General features: G+C 36.2%; 1 protein-coding gene across 2 annotated transcripts in view; it reads right to left on the bottom strand.

Annotated features, from left to right (window-relative positions):
- LOC132311204 (probable sugar phosphate/phosphate translocator At1g06470) overlaps positions 1 to 17,829 on the bottom strand; it is a 49,317-nt gene that overhangs the window by 8,917 nt on the left and 22,571 nt on the right. For both annotated transcript variants that reach the window (XM_059809000.1, XM_059809001.1), the window contains 5 exons: positions 15,335 to 15,435; positions 15,150 to 15,162; positions 14,089 to 14,273; positions 13,756 to 13,842; positions 1,868 to 1,962 (listed from right to left, as the gene is read on the bottom strand). In XM_059809000.1, coding sequence (XP_059664983.1) covers positions 1,868 to 1,962; positions 13,756 to 13,842; positions 14,089 to 14,273; positions 15,150 to 15,162; positions 15,335 to 15,435 — 481 coding nt within the window. The remainder of the gene's footprint in view (positions 1 to 1,867; positions 1,963 to 13,755; positions 13,843 to 14,088; positions 14,274 to 15,149; positions 15,163 to 15,334; positions 15,436 to 17,829) is intronic.

The following is a 17,829-nucleotide window of genomic DNA, read 5'->3' as shown; positions in this document are numbered from 1 at the left end:
CGAGTGTGAGTGTTTTATATATATATATATATATATATATATATATATATATATATATATGTTGGGTCATTATGTAATTACATATAGTTGGTATGGCCCTTGTGTTATTAAGTCAGTCTTGTATCCTTTATATAAGCCTACATAGGCTTATTAGGTTTTGAGTGAAATATACAAGAAACATGTCTGCACTCTCTCTCTCTCTCTCTCTCTCTCTCTCATGATTTTGAACAATCATCATCATCATCATCATCGACATAATTGTCATCGTCTCTAACCCATATAAACAGGGTCAAGGTCAAATGCTAGAATTTGCTTTTTCCAATTTTATATTTCTATCACAAACTATTCTCTTATTATATTTGATTTTTTGAAGTCATTTGTAATTATTATCCACTGGCCCCTTCATCTCTTGCTAAAGTAATCTTTCTTTTCTTACTAGTGTATCTACGGGTCTATGATGCACATGTCCATACCACTTAAACCAGCTTTCTCTTAGTGCATCACTAAATAGGCAGTATTCCTAATTTCTCACTCACTTTGATTCATTAATCTTGTATCATCTAGTCACTCCTATCGTCCATCACAACATTCTGATTTCAACAACACAAATACATTGTATTTGCTTCTTTATTAACACCCAATATTATATTTCCATATAAGACAGCTGGCCTAATGTTAGGCTTGTAGAATTTATTCCTTCTAACTTTTGATATTCTTCTATCACCCAAGACACCAATAACCTCAATTTTGTCCAACCTTCTCCAAGTCTTATAATTACATCATAATCTATCTCCTTGGCCCCTCGTATTATTGATCTGTAATATCAAAAATGGCTGTTTTGAGTAATCACTTGGCCTTGATTTGTTATCATTACATTGTCATTCTTTGAACTTTATTAAATTCAACTCAATGCTCTATTTTAGTGCTACTAATTTCTAAATTTTTTAGCTGTAATGTATTCCTACATGTTTTTAAATTTATTATAAAGCCTACTTACAAGTATCCAAAGGCACTACATCATATGCAAACAACATGCACCTTGAATGTATGCTTGTAAGTCTTTTATTATTTGATGTAAAACTATTATAAATAGATACGTGTTTAGTACTAATTCTTCTGTAATTCTTCTTTTTTTTTTTTTTTTAGGAAAATCACTAGTCTCTCTACATATAATATGAACACTAATATTTAAATTCATATATATGTCAGAAATAAGTTTGTAAGTTTCATATGAATCCATATTCGCTGTAAGACCCACAAAATTATATCCCTTGGTACTCAATCACATGCTTCTCTAAATCTATGAAGACTGTGCAAGTACAATTTTTTTTTAAAAAAAACTTCTATAGTTTTCTACTAATTGTGTTATCAAGGATTTTTCCTTAATCTATAGTAGTGCATTTTTCTGACAAAAAGCCAAATTAGTTATCAGACACTACAGATTATTTCCTTAAATCTTTTTTTCAATAACCATTTCCCCCAATATCATCGTGACAAGTGAATTTAATTCCTAGATATCTCTAGACCCTTCTCAATTTTATGGTTAATTCGGAAAACTCGCGACTCGTGTCAGAAAAAAGACCTCTTGGTAGCAACTCTCTATTTTATACAACCTTTCATTTGATCTCGCTTTAAAATTATATTTTGTTTCCATGTAAAGAAAATCATATATCAATATCCAAGGTTTTCCAGTCACATGTTAGCCAAGTGTTCAAAATTAAGAATATTGTTTATGAGTTACTAACATTATTCAAGATGAGTATTATAAGTGTTCATACTTCTAAGATTAATTTCAACTTTAGCAACAAGCATAAGAAATAAATGTATCAAAATAAGTGCTTGATAACCATGTCAACTGATGACTTACTTGTACCAGTTGAATAAACTGACACCAAACATGATTGTGATGAGACCAACCCCTTTCAACCACGTAAAGTGATCATGGAAGTAAAACACTGCAACCTGAACACATACTGCATAACATCAGTTTTAAATTAAATAACAAAATGCTTCATATCAGCAGACTCCCAATGACAAAGTAAAATTTGAACATCGGTTAAAGCCAATCAAGTCATAAAAATAAAAGTGCTAAACTCATATCCATCATTCTGTTACAGACTAAGAATATGAAGAGTCTCCCAATGAGAATAATTGGGAATGCAAATTGCAAAGTCAGGAAGTGAATCAGTTGGGCATACCACATTTGGGAGAACTTCTATTGATTTAACTTTTAAATTAACAATGTTTTAATCTAGCTCAGTCGAGAAATTTGAATTGACTCTATATACCAAATGTAATAATATATAAGACTATTGTCGGCTGTTAGTTCAATCACCACATTGCATACAGTTGTTGAGACTCGTGTAAACTAGGCCTGAGCCTTTAGACTTCACATCTTTTTTAAATTTTAGTCTTGTCTCTATTTCTTTTCTTTCATCAAATTCAACTCAAATTTTTGTATTCAGTGGCAGAGCCACCTTATATGCCCAGTGGGGGCAGCTTTCCCCCCTCAATTTTATTTTTATTTTAATATTATATGCATATATTACAATAATATAACGTTGCCCCTATAAATTTCTGTTGTCCCTAAAAAGCTATGCGATATTCATACTCGATTTTATTTTATAATAGAAGAAATGGCATAAATTACCAGGTGGAGTGTAAGAATATTTTGGGACAATTGTTAAGTGAATCTAGCTTTTGGAGGGCAATTGTTTCATTTTTCATTTTTCAGGGGAAAAAAGAAAGTGTAATATGAGAGTTCTTTAGTGGAGTGTGAATACCATTTCCCTATCAAGATCCCACATCTTTCATTCAAAGAAGTTATTTTATCTTATTAGTATTCATAATAGGCTAGTACTAGAGTAAATTGATGCCTCCATCATTGTTTCTATCGCTATCTGAATCAGCTAATGAGGGGGAATACAGACAGCTTTTAATCACTTTCCACCAGGAATTTGTGAAGGTGATGGATGTATAACTTGTTAAGTTATACAGATAATTAAATTGGAGAGAAGCAAATTGTTTTCTATGTTCCAATTGTTGAAGTAATTTGAAATATATTTTCCAAGAATGCATGATGTAGGAGAAGTGCAGAGAGGCACCCTCCTATAAATTGTGACAGAGACTGAAGGTAGGAAAAGATGGAATTTTAGGTGTCAAAAGAGCTTTATTGTCAACTGTAATCAGTTTTTATGTTTCTGAAGGTAGGAAAAGATAGAATTTTAGGCTTCGAACAGGTGTAAGAAAACAGTAAAGTTTGAGGGTTTCAATTAGGCAAGCAAAGAGGATGTGCTGGGCTTTTCTGTGGCAGTGAACAGAGTCTGTGAAGGGTAACAAAGGGCTGGTTGTGTTTTTCGAGTACGGGCTTCAGCAAACGAAGTTGTCGAGGGGATGAGTTTCTGAAACATGATCTCAAGGGATTAACTAGATAAATCTGTGGTTCTAAATGCTTAAAAAGTGGATAAATAAATTTTAAAAAATCAAATGAAAAGGGCAGTACAAGAAGAAGCTAAACATCATACCAACATTCCCTTACGAATCACACCTAGGGTTTCAATTGCGTCACACAATCCACAATGAATGCAATTGTTGAAAGTTTCTCTAATAACTTGTTCTCCATTTAAAGCTAAAGGCAGTACACGATTATATAAATTTTAACTTATGTAGAGACTAGGAAGCTTTAACTACTAGAATCATATAAAAGCTACTGAAATTCACGAGTAAAGAGTAAATACTATAATTGAACCCATAAGATGACCCATGGACCATAGCCACCGCTCGTGTCCAGCAAATTTGAAAATTACAAAAAAAATTGACTCCTAATATGCAGAATACATATAAGAAAACTGAACAGCGCGCAGCATTTGACTTGAAAACAAACATAAAATAAGAGTCAACTAAGGTTAGAACTAAATAATATAAGATCTCATGTAAGCCCAGTCAGAAAAATCAAATCAATTTCTATGATTTTTCAAATTTGCTTTTCCTTGAGTTTATTATACTTTTTTTTGGGGGTGTAAATTTCCTCAAGTTTATTATAGTTTGAATTGTTCTCTCCCTTTGGGAGAAAACTTGACCTTATGTTTTGTACAGTTAAGTAAAAGAATTCATAAGCTAAAGTTGCACCCTCGGATTGGTTGCTTTTTCCTCTTTGTTGGAGGTAGTAAAGAGCGATTTAAAGACCAATCTTCTCAACCATATTTATTAAAATTTGATGGACTGACAAAATCAATTGCTGAAGTACTTGGAGTAGAAAACACATCCTTAAATCAAATCACAAACTTGAACCAAGTAAAATGCTTACTTCAATTTTAAACATTCTACTTCAATTTTAAATTATGTTCTTTATTTTTCTTTCTTCTCTTGGCACTTCTATCAAAAATCTTGGTTTCTGTCCCCGTGACTTCTTCTTTCATCAAAATATCTTTTTGTTAGTGTGTTTTGGCCTTTTCTTGGATAGTAAGTGTAGTCCGACTAAAAGTGTTTCACCCTTTATAATCTGTTCACCTATTCCTTTAGGCCGGTTTTGATTATTTATATTGAATTACAACTTTGAGCTCGCGTAATGCTGATTCTTTACTTGACACGACTACTTTGAAGGAATCCTTGCATCAGTATTCAAGTTGAGTGGATGAACACAAAGTTGTCACAGTACGAAAACGTTCTCTATTGCAAATGCTCAACCAACGAGTCTGTCCTTTTCCTGAACACTTCGGATAAGCAGAATAATCTTGTTGTCAATCTATTCTATAGGCACATAAGATCTCCCACACTGTCAGCACATAGTTGTAGAACCCTCAATTCTGAAACCAAAATGATTTAAGACAAGTAGAGAAGCAGTCTCTAAAAAACTGACACAAAATCGATGTATGATGGTAAAAAGACTTTCATGGTGAATTGAACTATGGTTTATGTAAAAAAATATATATATATGGAGCCTCAAGTCTGTAAATGTGTAAAGGAAGGGTAGTGTTTTGGAGATTAAATTAGGCAAGGATATTGGATACTTCAGGGATTGTGAAGAGTACACTTGAACAGTAACTGAAATGGTTGTGTTTACTTTGGGTGCTAGCTCAAACGGTTGAAGTATGCAAGTGGTTGTGGTAGCGTAATATGATCTTCGGACGTTAAGTAGATCTGTTAAAAATCAAGCGAATGAAGAAGAAAGGCACCAGAAGAAGCTAGGCGTCATACCTAGATTCCCTCAAGCATCATGTAATACAGTTTGAATTACACCACACAATAAAAAAAGAATATAATTGCTGAAATGTTTCTCTAAAAGTCGTTTCCTATTGAACAAAAGCATTACATAGGTATATATGTATTTTTAAGTAATTATGATTCCTAACGCTAGTACGACTTGAATTTATTCAGAAATAAGAGTCTTTGATTCGTAATTATTAAAATCCACAAATCAAAGGGACTAATACCACAATTTGAATCGAAAGAAGACGGATAACCTATGACCAGTAACCACAATCACATCTACCAAATTAAAATTTACTAAATACACATAAAATATAATAAAACATTTTTAAAATAATCAGCAGATCCTGACCTAAATTAAACATAAAATAAGACTCAGCTAAGCCTAAAACTAGATAATACAAGATCCCAGAATCTGTCATGAAGTTTTCTTTTCCTCAAACTTTTCATTAACTGCATCAATACGTTTTATATAACATAATAATTTTTTTTTTTTGATAAGTAAGAAATAACATAAAAAGGCATTCAAAAAGGGAACGCATCCCAATTACAAAAGTGGAGCCGGGACTAAGGTCCCAGAGAATCCAAGAAAATAATTAAATCATCAGAAGAGGAACAAAAGCTCCTCATCACATAATTGAAGAGAAAACGAAGAATGTAAAGTTTGATCATTGCCGTGGACAACTCTTTCCCTTCGAACATTCTGCTATTTATCTCCTTTCAGATGCACCACCATACACAATGTGGTACAATTCTCCAGAAATTGCAATTATCTCTTCTCACTCTACAACCTCTCCAAACATGAATTAACTCCTTTGTAGATCGTGGCATAACCCAACACATACCAAACAGCCCAACAATAAGATTCCAACATTCATTCGCCAAAGGGCAATGCAAAAGGAGGTGATCAACGGACTCCTCATCATCCTTGCATAGACAACAACGATTAACGATACAATTGCCACTTTTTCTCAAATTATCAATTGTCAGAATCTTTCCCCACACAGCAGTCCAAACAAAGAAAGCCACCCTAGTTGGAGCCATAGACAGCCAAATAGTTTTCCACGGGAAATCTCGATTAACAAAATTTGACAAGCATAAGAACAAGGATCTAACTTCGAAGCGACCGTGGGAAGAAGGAGCCCAAATTAAAACATCGTTACCTCTACCAACACCCACCTGCCGATACAAAAGATCCAGAAAAACACATACCTCGTCCATCTCCCAATCCTGAAAAGAGCGCCGAAAATGCACATCCCATATAATCCCACTGCTATCAAGCCGATAACAATCAACTACATAGGTATGTTTATCAACAGCAATACTAAATAACCTAGGAAATGTACGAGAAAGAGGCTGATCCCCACACCAGAGATCTTCCCAAAACCGAATGCAACGACCATCACAGATTTTGAATCTGATATGAGCCGAAAAAACATCCCATCCCTTCCGAATAGCCTTCCACATCCCTACTCCTCCCGCCAGGGTAACCGGACATGTAGACCAACCTCCAGCCTCTTCCCCATACCTACAAGAGACTAACCTGCGCCAAGGACGATGTCTTTCCCTCCCAAATCTCCATAACCATTTACCCAGGAAAGCTTGATTAAAAGGAACTAAACATCTTATACCAAGTCCACCCAATTTCACGGGCTTACAAACATCCTCCCATCTGACCAGGTGGTACTTGAACTCATCGCCCTTTCCTCCCCATAGGAAATCCCTTTGAATTTTTTCAATCCTATCTATAACAGAACAAGGGATTTGGAACATAGAAAGAAAATAAGTGGGAAGGCTCGATAACGTACTCTTGATAAGAGTAACTTTACCCCCTTTTGACAAATATTGCTTCTTCCAACCTGCCAATCTCTTCGCATTCCTGTCAATCACGGAATCCCAACTCCCCACTAACCTTGAAGAGACCCCTAGGGGCAGACCCAAATAAGGAATAGGAAAAGAACTCACCCTGCATCCAAGGACTGCAGCTAAAGAAGAAATATCCTAAACATTCCCTACTGGGACAAGCACACTCTTAGCCACATTGACCTTAAGCCCGGAAACTGCCTGAAAACAAGTCAATACACACCTCAAGTATCAAAGTTGAGAAACATCAGCATTGCAGAAAACTAGGGTATCATCTGCAAAGAGTAGATGAGAAATCTCCATCTGATGATCTAAATCTCTACCTACCCTGAAACCTGTTATAAACCCAAGGTCCTCTGCCCTGCGCATAAGTCTACTTAACCCCTCCATAACAAGAAGAAAAAGGAAAGATGACAAAGGATCTCCTTATCTTATACCCCTAGAGCAACCAAAGAAACCAGCGGGAGAACCATTCACAAGAACTGAGAACTTGACAGACGAAAGACAGGTCTCGATCCACTTCCTCCATTTACTTCCAAACCCCATTCTTTGTAACAAATATAGGAGGAAATTCCAATTCACATGATCATATGCTTTCTCAATATCAAGTTTGCATAAAACTCCAGGAATACCACTCCGCAATCTGGAATCCACACTTTCGCCAGCAATAAGGATTGAATCAAGAATTTGCCATCCACCTACAAAAGCGTTCTGAGATTCGAAATAATCCCATCCATAACTTCCCTCATCCTTAAAGCAAGAACCTTAGCAATAAGTTTGTAAATACAGCCCACCAAGCTAATAGGACGAAAATCCTTTATATCTGAAGTGCCTCCCTTTTTTGGGATAAGGGCAATGAATGAAGCATTAAGCGATTTCTCGAAAACGCCAGAAGAATGAAACTCCTGAAAAGTACCAATTACCTCATTTCTTACAACCGCCCAACTTTCCTTCAAAAAACGCATAGTAAAGCCATCGGGTCCCGGAGCTTTGTCCTCATTACAACTTGATAAAGCTCTAAGAACTTCTTCTTCAGTGAAAGGATTCTCAATCCTATCTCTATCAAGCTCAGAAATAGCCTCAAAATGGAGACAATCAAGTTTGGGCCTCCAGACTAAAGGCTCAGTATAAAGCTTCTGATAATAAGAAGCAATACCGTTCCGCACCTCTTCCTCTCTCCACAACTCCTCACCATCCACCCGAATTCTTCCTATATGATAACTCCTCCTATGAGCGTTAGCTAACCGATGGAAGAATTTTGTGTTCCGATCACCTTCCTTTAGCCAAAGAGCCCGAGATTTTTGACGCCATGAGATCTCCTCCATACTAGCAATCTCAGCAAAAACCGCTTGACAAGAGGCTCTCCTGGATCGTAGAAGTTCCACATCCCCTCCCGCCTCCTCAAGACGATCAAGCTCAGAGAAATCAGCAAGAACTCTATTCTTCCTCCATTCCAGATTCCCGAAGACATCGTTGTTCCACTGCTTTAGAGCTAATTTGAGAGCCCTTAACTTCTTTGTAATGGTGAAACTGGGCGATCCTGAAACAGTAACTCCCTCCCACCAAGATCTGACTTTCCCTTGGAAATCTTCCGCACGCAACCACATATTCTCAAATCTAAACGGGGATCTTTGAGAACATAAACCCCCACAATCCAAGACCAAAGGAACATGATCAAAGGTAACTCTTTCTAACACCGCTTGAACAACATCCGGGAATTTCTCTTCCCAATCCCCAGAAATTAAGAATCTGTCCAGCCTTGAAAGAGTGATTGGATCCCTACCATTTGACCAAGTATAAGCTGCTTATTCCATCGGTAAATCAACAAGAAGATGCTCATCAATAAAATCAGAAAAGTGATCCATTTCCAAAGATCTTCTCCCCCCTGTAGACCTCTCTGACGGGGACCTAACAGCGTTGAAATCCCCTCCCAGGCACCAAGGGGAAGACCACAATCCTTGGACATGGCAGAGCTCCTCCCAAAAGATAGGTCACTCATCATCAACAACTGGTCCATAGACTCCAGTAAAAACCCACTTGAAGTTGTCCTCTTCCATCTTAAGCATACAAGATACAGAAAATCTCCCCATCCATACATCCGTTCGAGATAACCACCTATTATCCCACATAACTAAAATACCACCCGAAGAACCTATAGCATTCAAGGCCTCCCATTCCACAAACCTTCCTCCCCACAAACTCTTAACCTCCTTGTCAGTAATGGAGGCCAACTTGGTTTCTTGTAAGCAAACAAGCTGGGCACCCCACTTCCTTAAAGCTACTTTCACCACCCTTCTTTTGTTCGGATCGTTAAGACCACGAACATTCCATGAAATGATTCGTAACTTCATTGTAAACCAGATAAAATAATCTCCCCTCCACCCTTCTTGAGACTTCTGCTCCTGGTTCTTCCCCTTTCCTTCGCCACTCCTCCTTTCCCTTCGTAATTAACTTCAGAAATGAGATTCTTTATCTCCTGTACTCCTTTCCAGGATGATAAAGGCTTTGTATTCATAACTTCATTGGTCACTGCAAGCTCTCTCCCTTCCACAATTGCTTGAAGGATAGATAATGTCTGATTATCATTACCTTCCGAAGAAACTCCCAAAAGCTCACTAGTGACTCCAACATTGTCAACAACCCAATCTTTCCCCATATCAACACCCTGTTCGTCAGGTCGCACCATAGCCAATGGTGCCTCCTGTAGGATTTCAGGACCATTCTCCACCCATGGTGTAAGGTCATTGGAGCAAACCTGTTGGATAGAACCCAAATCCTCATCCACCTCCTCTTCCATCTCCCTATCATTCTCATAAAAAGAATCAGATCCTGTAACAAAATCAGTCCCGTCAATCCCTGTGTAAGGCAGGTAATTAAGACCTTTCAGAGCAACGCTTAATCGAAGCTCTTTGATCAAGGCTACAGCCTCTTCATTGGACAACTGGAAATGCAGGTCTCTGCCCACACAAACTGTGACTCCTTCAGGAAATTTATTGACTGCAGAATCTACAATTATCATCTGCCTAGAAACGCCAGATTCACTATCCTTCAGTCCTTCCGTATTCAACCCATTCGAGGAATCATTTCCATTGTCCGTGACAGCCAACTCGCATTTCTTCTCTAGTTCCAGCACAATACCGGCACTCCTCACCACACAAGGGGTAGAAGAAGAGGATGGGTCATTAAAAATCTGAGGATGTGAAACTGATGGCGTACCTGGAACATTAGTAGAAGACCACTTTTGCTTCTCTTTTCGTGACCATCTAACACCTTGATGATTTCTGTTGAAATCCCGAGAAGAAGACCTGACAATTCTTCCTTTCGACTGAAGAGTATCAGAGAGAGATGATGATGAGATATCTGCACAACATTGAGAATGACGAGAACCCATCTCAAAATGACCTCCACCATTCGCTGCAGCAGATAATTTCAGCCATTTTCTCTTCTCCGGAGAATTCCAGAAAAATGCAGAGGACTCTTCGGAACGACGCCGCTGTAAGTGACTAACTTCTTTACAAATAGATGGGCTGGGCTTGGAATTGATAAGAGAAACTATCATTTTGTTTTTGGGCCCTCTCAAAACCTTTCTCTTCAGGTCGGTCACATTTGGTCCATGACTTGAGATGGACTGTGGGCTGGACTTATTCTTAAAAGAAAGAGTCCCCCGATGAATAATCCTTTGCGGCTCCTGTGGGCCGGGATGAACAAGCGACCCATTTGACGGAATAGGCCCATAACCCACTTCAGATCCGCGCTTTGGCCCATTAGAATCCGCAGTATTAAAGACTCCTTTTAAACAACGATCTCTGCCACGTGGTTGGTATCCGTTAGCGCGGATATTACGAGGGAGCAAAAGGCGTTGACTAAGGACTTGATTGATGGCCCCTCTATGCGCTACTGGCGCGTGAATAGGCGAACGAAAAAGAAGCAGAGGTTAGTATCATGCCCAACATTGCATTACAACTTAAGAGTTTGCAAATTTCATAACAAAAAGCCCAGTCTCTAACCTTTAGTTTTGTTTATTTTACTTTCAAAAGTTGGTTTAGTTAGTTAGAGCTAGGATTTAGCTAGACTCTATGGACTCTGAAGAGAAAACAATTGAAGATCAAAAGGTAAAAATGTAAATTCACATCCTGAATTATAACTCACCAAATATGGATTTGGTGACTTATAATTGGGCCTAGAGAACTGTGATTTATCAAAAGCCCAGGTCAGCGGTCCTAATCTCAATTGTTATCAAGTAACTATGTGGAATATTTCAACGTCGCCATATATTACCTGCTCTGTTCTTTTATTTCATTTCACTTTTGACCTTCAAATTACAACAACAATTAGATGGTGTTTGAGGTAGCTTCTAACACCCAAAAGTCCATCATTGAGAGGACTTTGCAGAAAGAATTTCATTAGAGGGAAATTCAAAATAAAAAACATTTTTGTTAGATGTATTTTTCAAAAGTCCTTTTAATTATTAAAATAGTTTTTAATTGACAATGTTACCCTCTTGTCCTCTCCGCCCTTTTCCAAAATATATTTGGTTTGTTGCAATCCCCCATCCTCCCTCTCCCGCTCCACCACAGCCACTATCAGTTGCAGTAGATCTATAACTGTAAATGGCTGCATTTTTGTTGAATACAATGAAGCTTAAATTGGTACAAATAATACAATGCGACCATTAATTGAAAAATTAATTGGGTAGAGGGAAGATCTATCAGCTCAACAGAAAACACATAAGACATGATAGCCCTTTTCACTACAAAATACCATACATCACTTTCACAATCAAAGCAAGGTTTTGGAGACCCCCACCACCCATCACCATTAATCAAAAAATAAGTAGCAAAAATAAATGAAGTTGAAGTATTATATATAACCGTCAAAAGTAGTATCCTCAGAGTAAATATTATCTCTCATACCAATTAATGTAGTATATATATCAAAGATCACATATTTAAAACTTCAAAAGTTCAAGCAGAGACAAGGACAGCTATGAGAACATAAATGCTCCAGAGACAGGTAAAGAGTGGGCAGATCTGATGTCCGGCACTGGCAATGACAAGTCATTGACAAACTATGAGCTGGAATTGCTCAAAAACCCCACCACCATGTGCAGCATGGAAATTAACTATTACAACCATTCTCTCAGTGTCGCAATACCCATCACCAACATTCATATACCACCATGGTCAGTTCTCTCTCTCTCTCTCTCTCTCTATATATATATATATATATATTATTGGGACAGAGGAAGCACACGAACATCGAAATCCAATGAGAGCAAGAAAGCAATCACACGCAAACATAAGATCTAACGTGGTTCGGCCAAAACCAGCCTACATCCATGGATGAGAAGAGATTCCACTATGATTCCATAGAGATATTATAACAATAGAGTACCAACACCGTGTACATGTCTTTTCACCATGTACCACTCCACGACCCTGTCTCCTTGCTATCAGTGCCACTACCAACCCATAAACTACCTCTACCCATCAACTACCTCATGAGATTACATCTCTCTCAATCTCACAAGTCTCAACCATAACCTATGTACCTATATATAGAGTGCTAGACCCAATTCCTTGTTGGACAAGGATTACAATTCCTTTGAGTCCAACACTTGCCTAACAAGAAATTAAATAATAAAATACAACTCTAGAACAAAAACCTAATTAAACTAGGAATTTGAGACACAAGTCTGAACATATATATATTAGCAAATGGGAAATCATGGGACGATCATCAAAAAAAATATGGTCAACTTTTCACTGAAATTTATTATTTAATTAACCCATCTACTTCAGGAGAACTCATTTTCAAAGAAACTCTCAGAAGCTTCAATTAAAAAGACTTTTGAAGAATTGGACTTCTCCTAAAGCCCATTTGCTTGGCCTCACTAAACGCTCGTGTTTACTTAAAAGGCACTTTTAGTTGGAAGTCCTTTTAGAGCCTCAAAGTAAAAGTGATCAACAAGACAAACTCAATTTTAGACACACAGCTAACAGTGGTGCACTCAGATAGAACAGAAGTCACCACAAAGTAATAGTTACAAGGCACTAGCGCAACTTAGACTTCAAATCCTCCAACTCTTATTTTGGCTTTAGGATTTTGGATGATGTTTGACTTGGATTACAATGCACACAATATACAGAAATATGTGCAAGGAAAATAAATAGTGATAAATAACTAGAAACCCTTTCTAGAATGCGCATCAATAATAAATAATTGGCATTTAACTTATGATCTTGGGTACTTTATCATTTACTATCACGAATTTATTTCTATTAGCGGATTTAAATATTAAATTTGCACCCTCTCTAATAGCTTAAGCTTTTGGAGTAGATGGTTGTTGACATGGTATTAGAGCCAAAGGTCTCAGGTTCAAACCTCACCGTCACCCTAATTAAAATTGAAAAACACCTGTTGGACCAAAAAGAAGGCCACATGTGAGGAGTGTTAGAGGATTTAAACATTAAAATTACATCCTCTCTAATAGCTTAAGCTTTTGGAGTAGATGGTTGTTAACAATTTCTATAGAAGCAACTATCATGGATTCTCTGCCATTGAAGGTCAGAGTGAAACAAAAGTTATACCCACCAAAGAAAAGAGGAACATCAAGTTATATGTACAGCCAACGCATTGCTTATCATTTGATAAGTGAACAAAATTCTAAAAAAAAGTTCATACCAAAATAGTGACAGCTTCCTTGACAACTCCTGCTATTGTCACTGTTACTGCACTAGTTACAGAGACAAGGATGTATTCCGTCAATACCTGCAACAAGAGGAACAGGTTAATTTTTTAAGTGGAAACACAGTCCAAGGAACCCATCATATATGTGAAGATTACAAAACAGCATCATGAGAAGAATGTAAAATCCGAATACTCATCTCCAAATAATTAGTGACTGGAAAAATACTCCCACCCCCAAAACCATAAGAAGAAGAAGAAGAAGAAGAAGAAGAGAGAAATGTGAAAAAATAATATAAAATTGGCAAGAGTTCAATCCCAGATACCTACCATTAAAAAAGCCAGAGTTCCACCAAAAAGCATCAGCAAGCAAGTTCGCATTAAATGCCATGAGCTATTGAAGTAATCATTCGTTTTGAATTCATTCCATGGATCCAATATAAGAGAAAGTATAGCAGTTACCACTGTCATTACTGGAGCCACATAGCTCATCAAGGTAAGTGGATTTTTCAGACCTGAGAAGAACCAAATTAAAGAATCTTAAAGTTATGTTTGATGTATAAACTTAAGTTCAGAAGAAGACATCAGACGGGTAAAAAAAATTCCTTAAGACAAAGCCTCAAAGATTGCTTTCCTACTTGGTTGAATCACCAAGCTTGATAATTTTTAAGCCTGATTATATTGAGGTGACATGAGCACCTACGATTGATGAAAATCCCTTTGGAACAGATTTGACAAGAGAAAAAATCTTAAGAATGACCCATCTAATAATAATAATAAACTGACTCCATTAGGACAACATTTTCAAGTAGAAAAACAGAACAAACCCCAAGTCTTTGCCAGCTTTTGGATGCAAAGCAGATGCCATGCTCTAAACCCTTTAAGTAACCGCATCTTTATCACACACGGAAGCGCACACAACTAAAACAATGTTAAACGTGACCCACATAGTTAAGAAAAATTAACCGCATATGGACAACATTTTCCACACACAAAAACACATCCCATTTGACATCTCAAAATAGGGACATATCGAGTCATACAATGTGATTTAGTAGGATAGCGTAAACCATCAGGTGTATATCTCCAGGAACTACTTCCTCCAACATATAATTGGCAGTATTTTTGTGCTCTTTTATTTAGTGAAACCTTGCATCTTCCCTGAATCAAATAAAGTTCTATAATTCATTGTTTACCAAACTCATGAGTATTTTTTTACTTAAGAATAAAATGACACCCAGTAGTCCGACACATAACACTCACCAAACTCTGATTCTTGCAAATGTCAAACCAAAACCAGGGTTATCCAACACTGGTTTTATTAATATAATTTCATCACATTACTTTGCAGTGCTACAATTCGCATTAGAACAGCAGAGGATAGTGCTTACCATAGGTTTCTTTCTTTAAGTTGGTTTGGGATCAGCACACACGAACAGAATGAAAGACCAGGATCCAAACCGACAAAAATAAAGTAGGCACACATATCATTAAAACTGAAATAACTTCAATATTTATAATTCAAACACCAGCAATCATACTGAAAGGATGTAATTAGATCAGACGCAAGTTATACCTGAAGAAGAATCTGAGTCATGGTCCAGCGAAACCCGGACATAACAGAAGCAAGCATAACAAAAATGAAACCCCACAACTCAAATTCTGTCTCCTTTGCAACTGTGATACACAGTGTTACAGATCGGGATTCAACATAAAGAAAAAATTTAGATTGAATAAAATGGAAAGAAGAGGAGGCGCACATAATGAATTTCATCATATGTATTAACAATAAGGAGGCTGGTAGCCATCAAATTTAGATCAGTGATAAGAAGGAAATGAAGAAAAGAAAGAAAACATTGTTGTCAGGGGCTTATTCGTTACTACTTATATATTGTTGGGGCTTATGTGTAATTTCTTAAACTTATTATTATAAATATAAAGTGGAGGAAGGATGAAAGCTTTCTTTCATTCTTTCTCTCTTTCCCCATCTCTCTCTCTTTTCCTCTCATCCTCTGTCTTCTCTTTTTCTTCTTCTTATACTTTATTCTTTGATTTGATTATCTCTTAGGGTTTGTCTGGTTAGCGTGAAGTAGGTAGAAAGGAAAAGAAACGGTATATTTTTTAATTTTTTGGAGTTTGGTTACCTAGAAATAGAAAATTTTGGGGAAAGTGGATTCCTGTATCGGATAAATTTTCCTAAAATATTTTCCCGCATAAAACACAAGAAAGTTTACTTTCTCGCTTGAAACTGTCATTTAATTTCTAAATTTCCTATTATGCCCCAATTGAATTGTTTCTCCAATTTTTTTCAAAGAGGTTATTAAGTTATGCCATCTATTTACTAGGACACATATTTGGATTCATCATATCTAATACCGTCGTTGCCTAAATTTTTTTAAAATAAATTAAGAATTGAATAGTAGAATTATATTACTTTTAATTTTTATCAATATATGAGAAGACATGAATTAGAGTCATATGGATGGAAATCAAAATAATATTTATTTTTTATTATTTATACAGTTTTGCAATTTAATAGAGTTTTATACTCGAATAAATGTGATTTTTGTATAAAAAAATTTGCATGGTTCATAGTCATAAAATATGGTAGTGGACCGATAAATTATGCATGAACCAAAAAATTATTATGCATTAACTATAAAATGTTACTTTTGCATGACCAATTTTATCCTAGAGTATTGTCATTTAGTGTTTCTTCGAGGGGCTTGCAAAAAATATTATATTTAATATTCCAATAAAAACACGAGTATGTTATGATAAATGAACTACATTCTACATATGAATATAAATAATTATTATTTAAAACACAAAATAATAAGAATTTGATAACTAAAATCCAGTCCTCCTTAGTTTGTTCTAATTTAAATATGAATATAAATAATAATAATAATTATTAATAATCCATCATTTTACTATTTATTTGTTAAAAATTAATATAAATAATTACGTATAAAGAGGATTCATCTAACACAAAATTAATTTATTTTTAAGTATTTGAAATCATGAGGGTAGTTTTGGTAAGTAAATCATTTTCTTTTCTTTTTCATGCTATCCAAATTAGCAAAATAATATTTTCCCACAACTTTCATAAAAAAATTTCCTACTAACCAAATGCATGCTGGAAACTTGATTTTCCTTTCTTTCACTTCACTTTCTTTCACTTTCACTTTCCATCATACATTTCTGTCTAACCAAACGGACCCTTAAAGTCGACATAGTATCAGAGCATGGTTTGTAAAGCTCTAGGTGTGCAGTTAAAACTCTAGAGCATGGTTTCCACATTATCTAGTGGGCCACCCTGGATCATTGATTCAGGAGCCACTGATCACATGAATGATATGACATCTGATTTTTCTTCGTACAGTTTATGTTCTGGTAAAGATAAGGTTAGAATGGCTGATGGTGCCTTCACCTCCATTGCGAGGAAGGGCACTCTTTTTCTGCCTCTCCTAATCTTACCTTTTCCTCTGTTCTTTATGTCCCAAAGTTTATCAATAACCTCCTTTTTGTCAGTCACATTACAAAAGGCTTGAATTGTACTGTAACCTTTTTTCCATCTCACTGTGTGTTTCAAGACTTGGATACAGGGAAGACGATTGGAAGTGGACGTGAGGACAATGGCTTGTATTTGCTGAATGCGAGGCCAACATCTTATTATGTTGCAAATCAATCTAGCGTTAGGAATAGTAATGTAAATAAAAATCTGTTAATGCAATGGCATAATAAACTAGGTCATTTACCTCTTCCTGTTTTGAAGCATGTGCTTCCCTAGTTTGCTTCTGTTGAATCTTTTGAGTTAAATTGTGAAACATGCGTTCTTGCCAAACAATGTCGTGTTTCTTTTCCTACTAGTATTAATAAAAGTATAGCTCCTTTGCAGCTTGTTCATTCTGATGTGTGGGGTCCTGAATCTACTACTTCATTACTTGGTTTTCGTTACTTTGTGGTGTTTGTTGATGACTTTAGTCAATATACTTGGCTTTATCTAATGAAAACCAAAGATGAAGCTCATTCCATTTTAAAACTTTTCATAGGATGATATGTACTCAG

Source organism: Cornus florida, unplaced genomic scaffold (assembly GCF_030987335.1).
Source record: "Cornus florida cultivar Cherokee Brave unplaced genomic scaffold, ASM3098733v1 CherokeeBrave_3.0.0_Hap2_Chr06, whole genome shotgun sequence".
Lineage (NCBI taxonomy): Eukaryota > Viridiplantae > Streptophyta > Magnoliopsida > Cornales > Cornaceae > Cornus > Cornus florida.
This window is presented reverse-complemented; position numbering and strand designations above follow the sequence as displayed.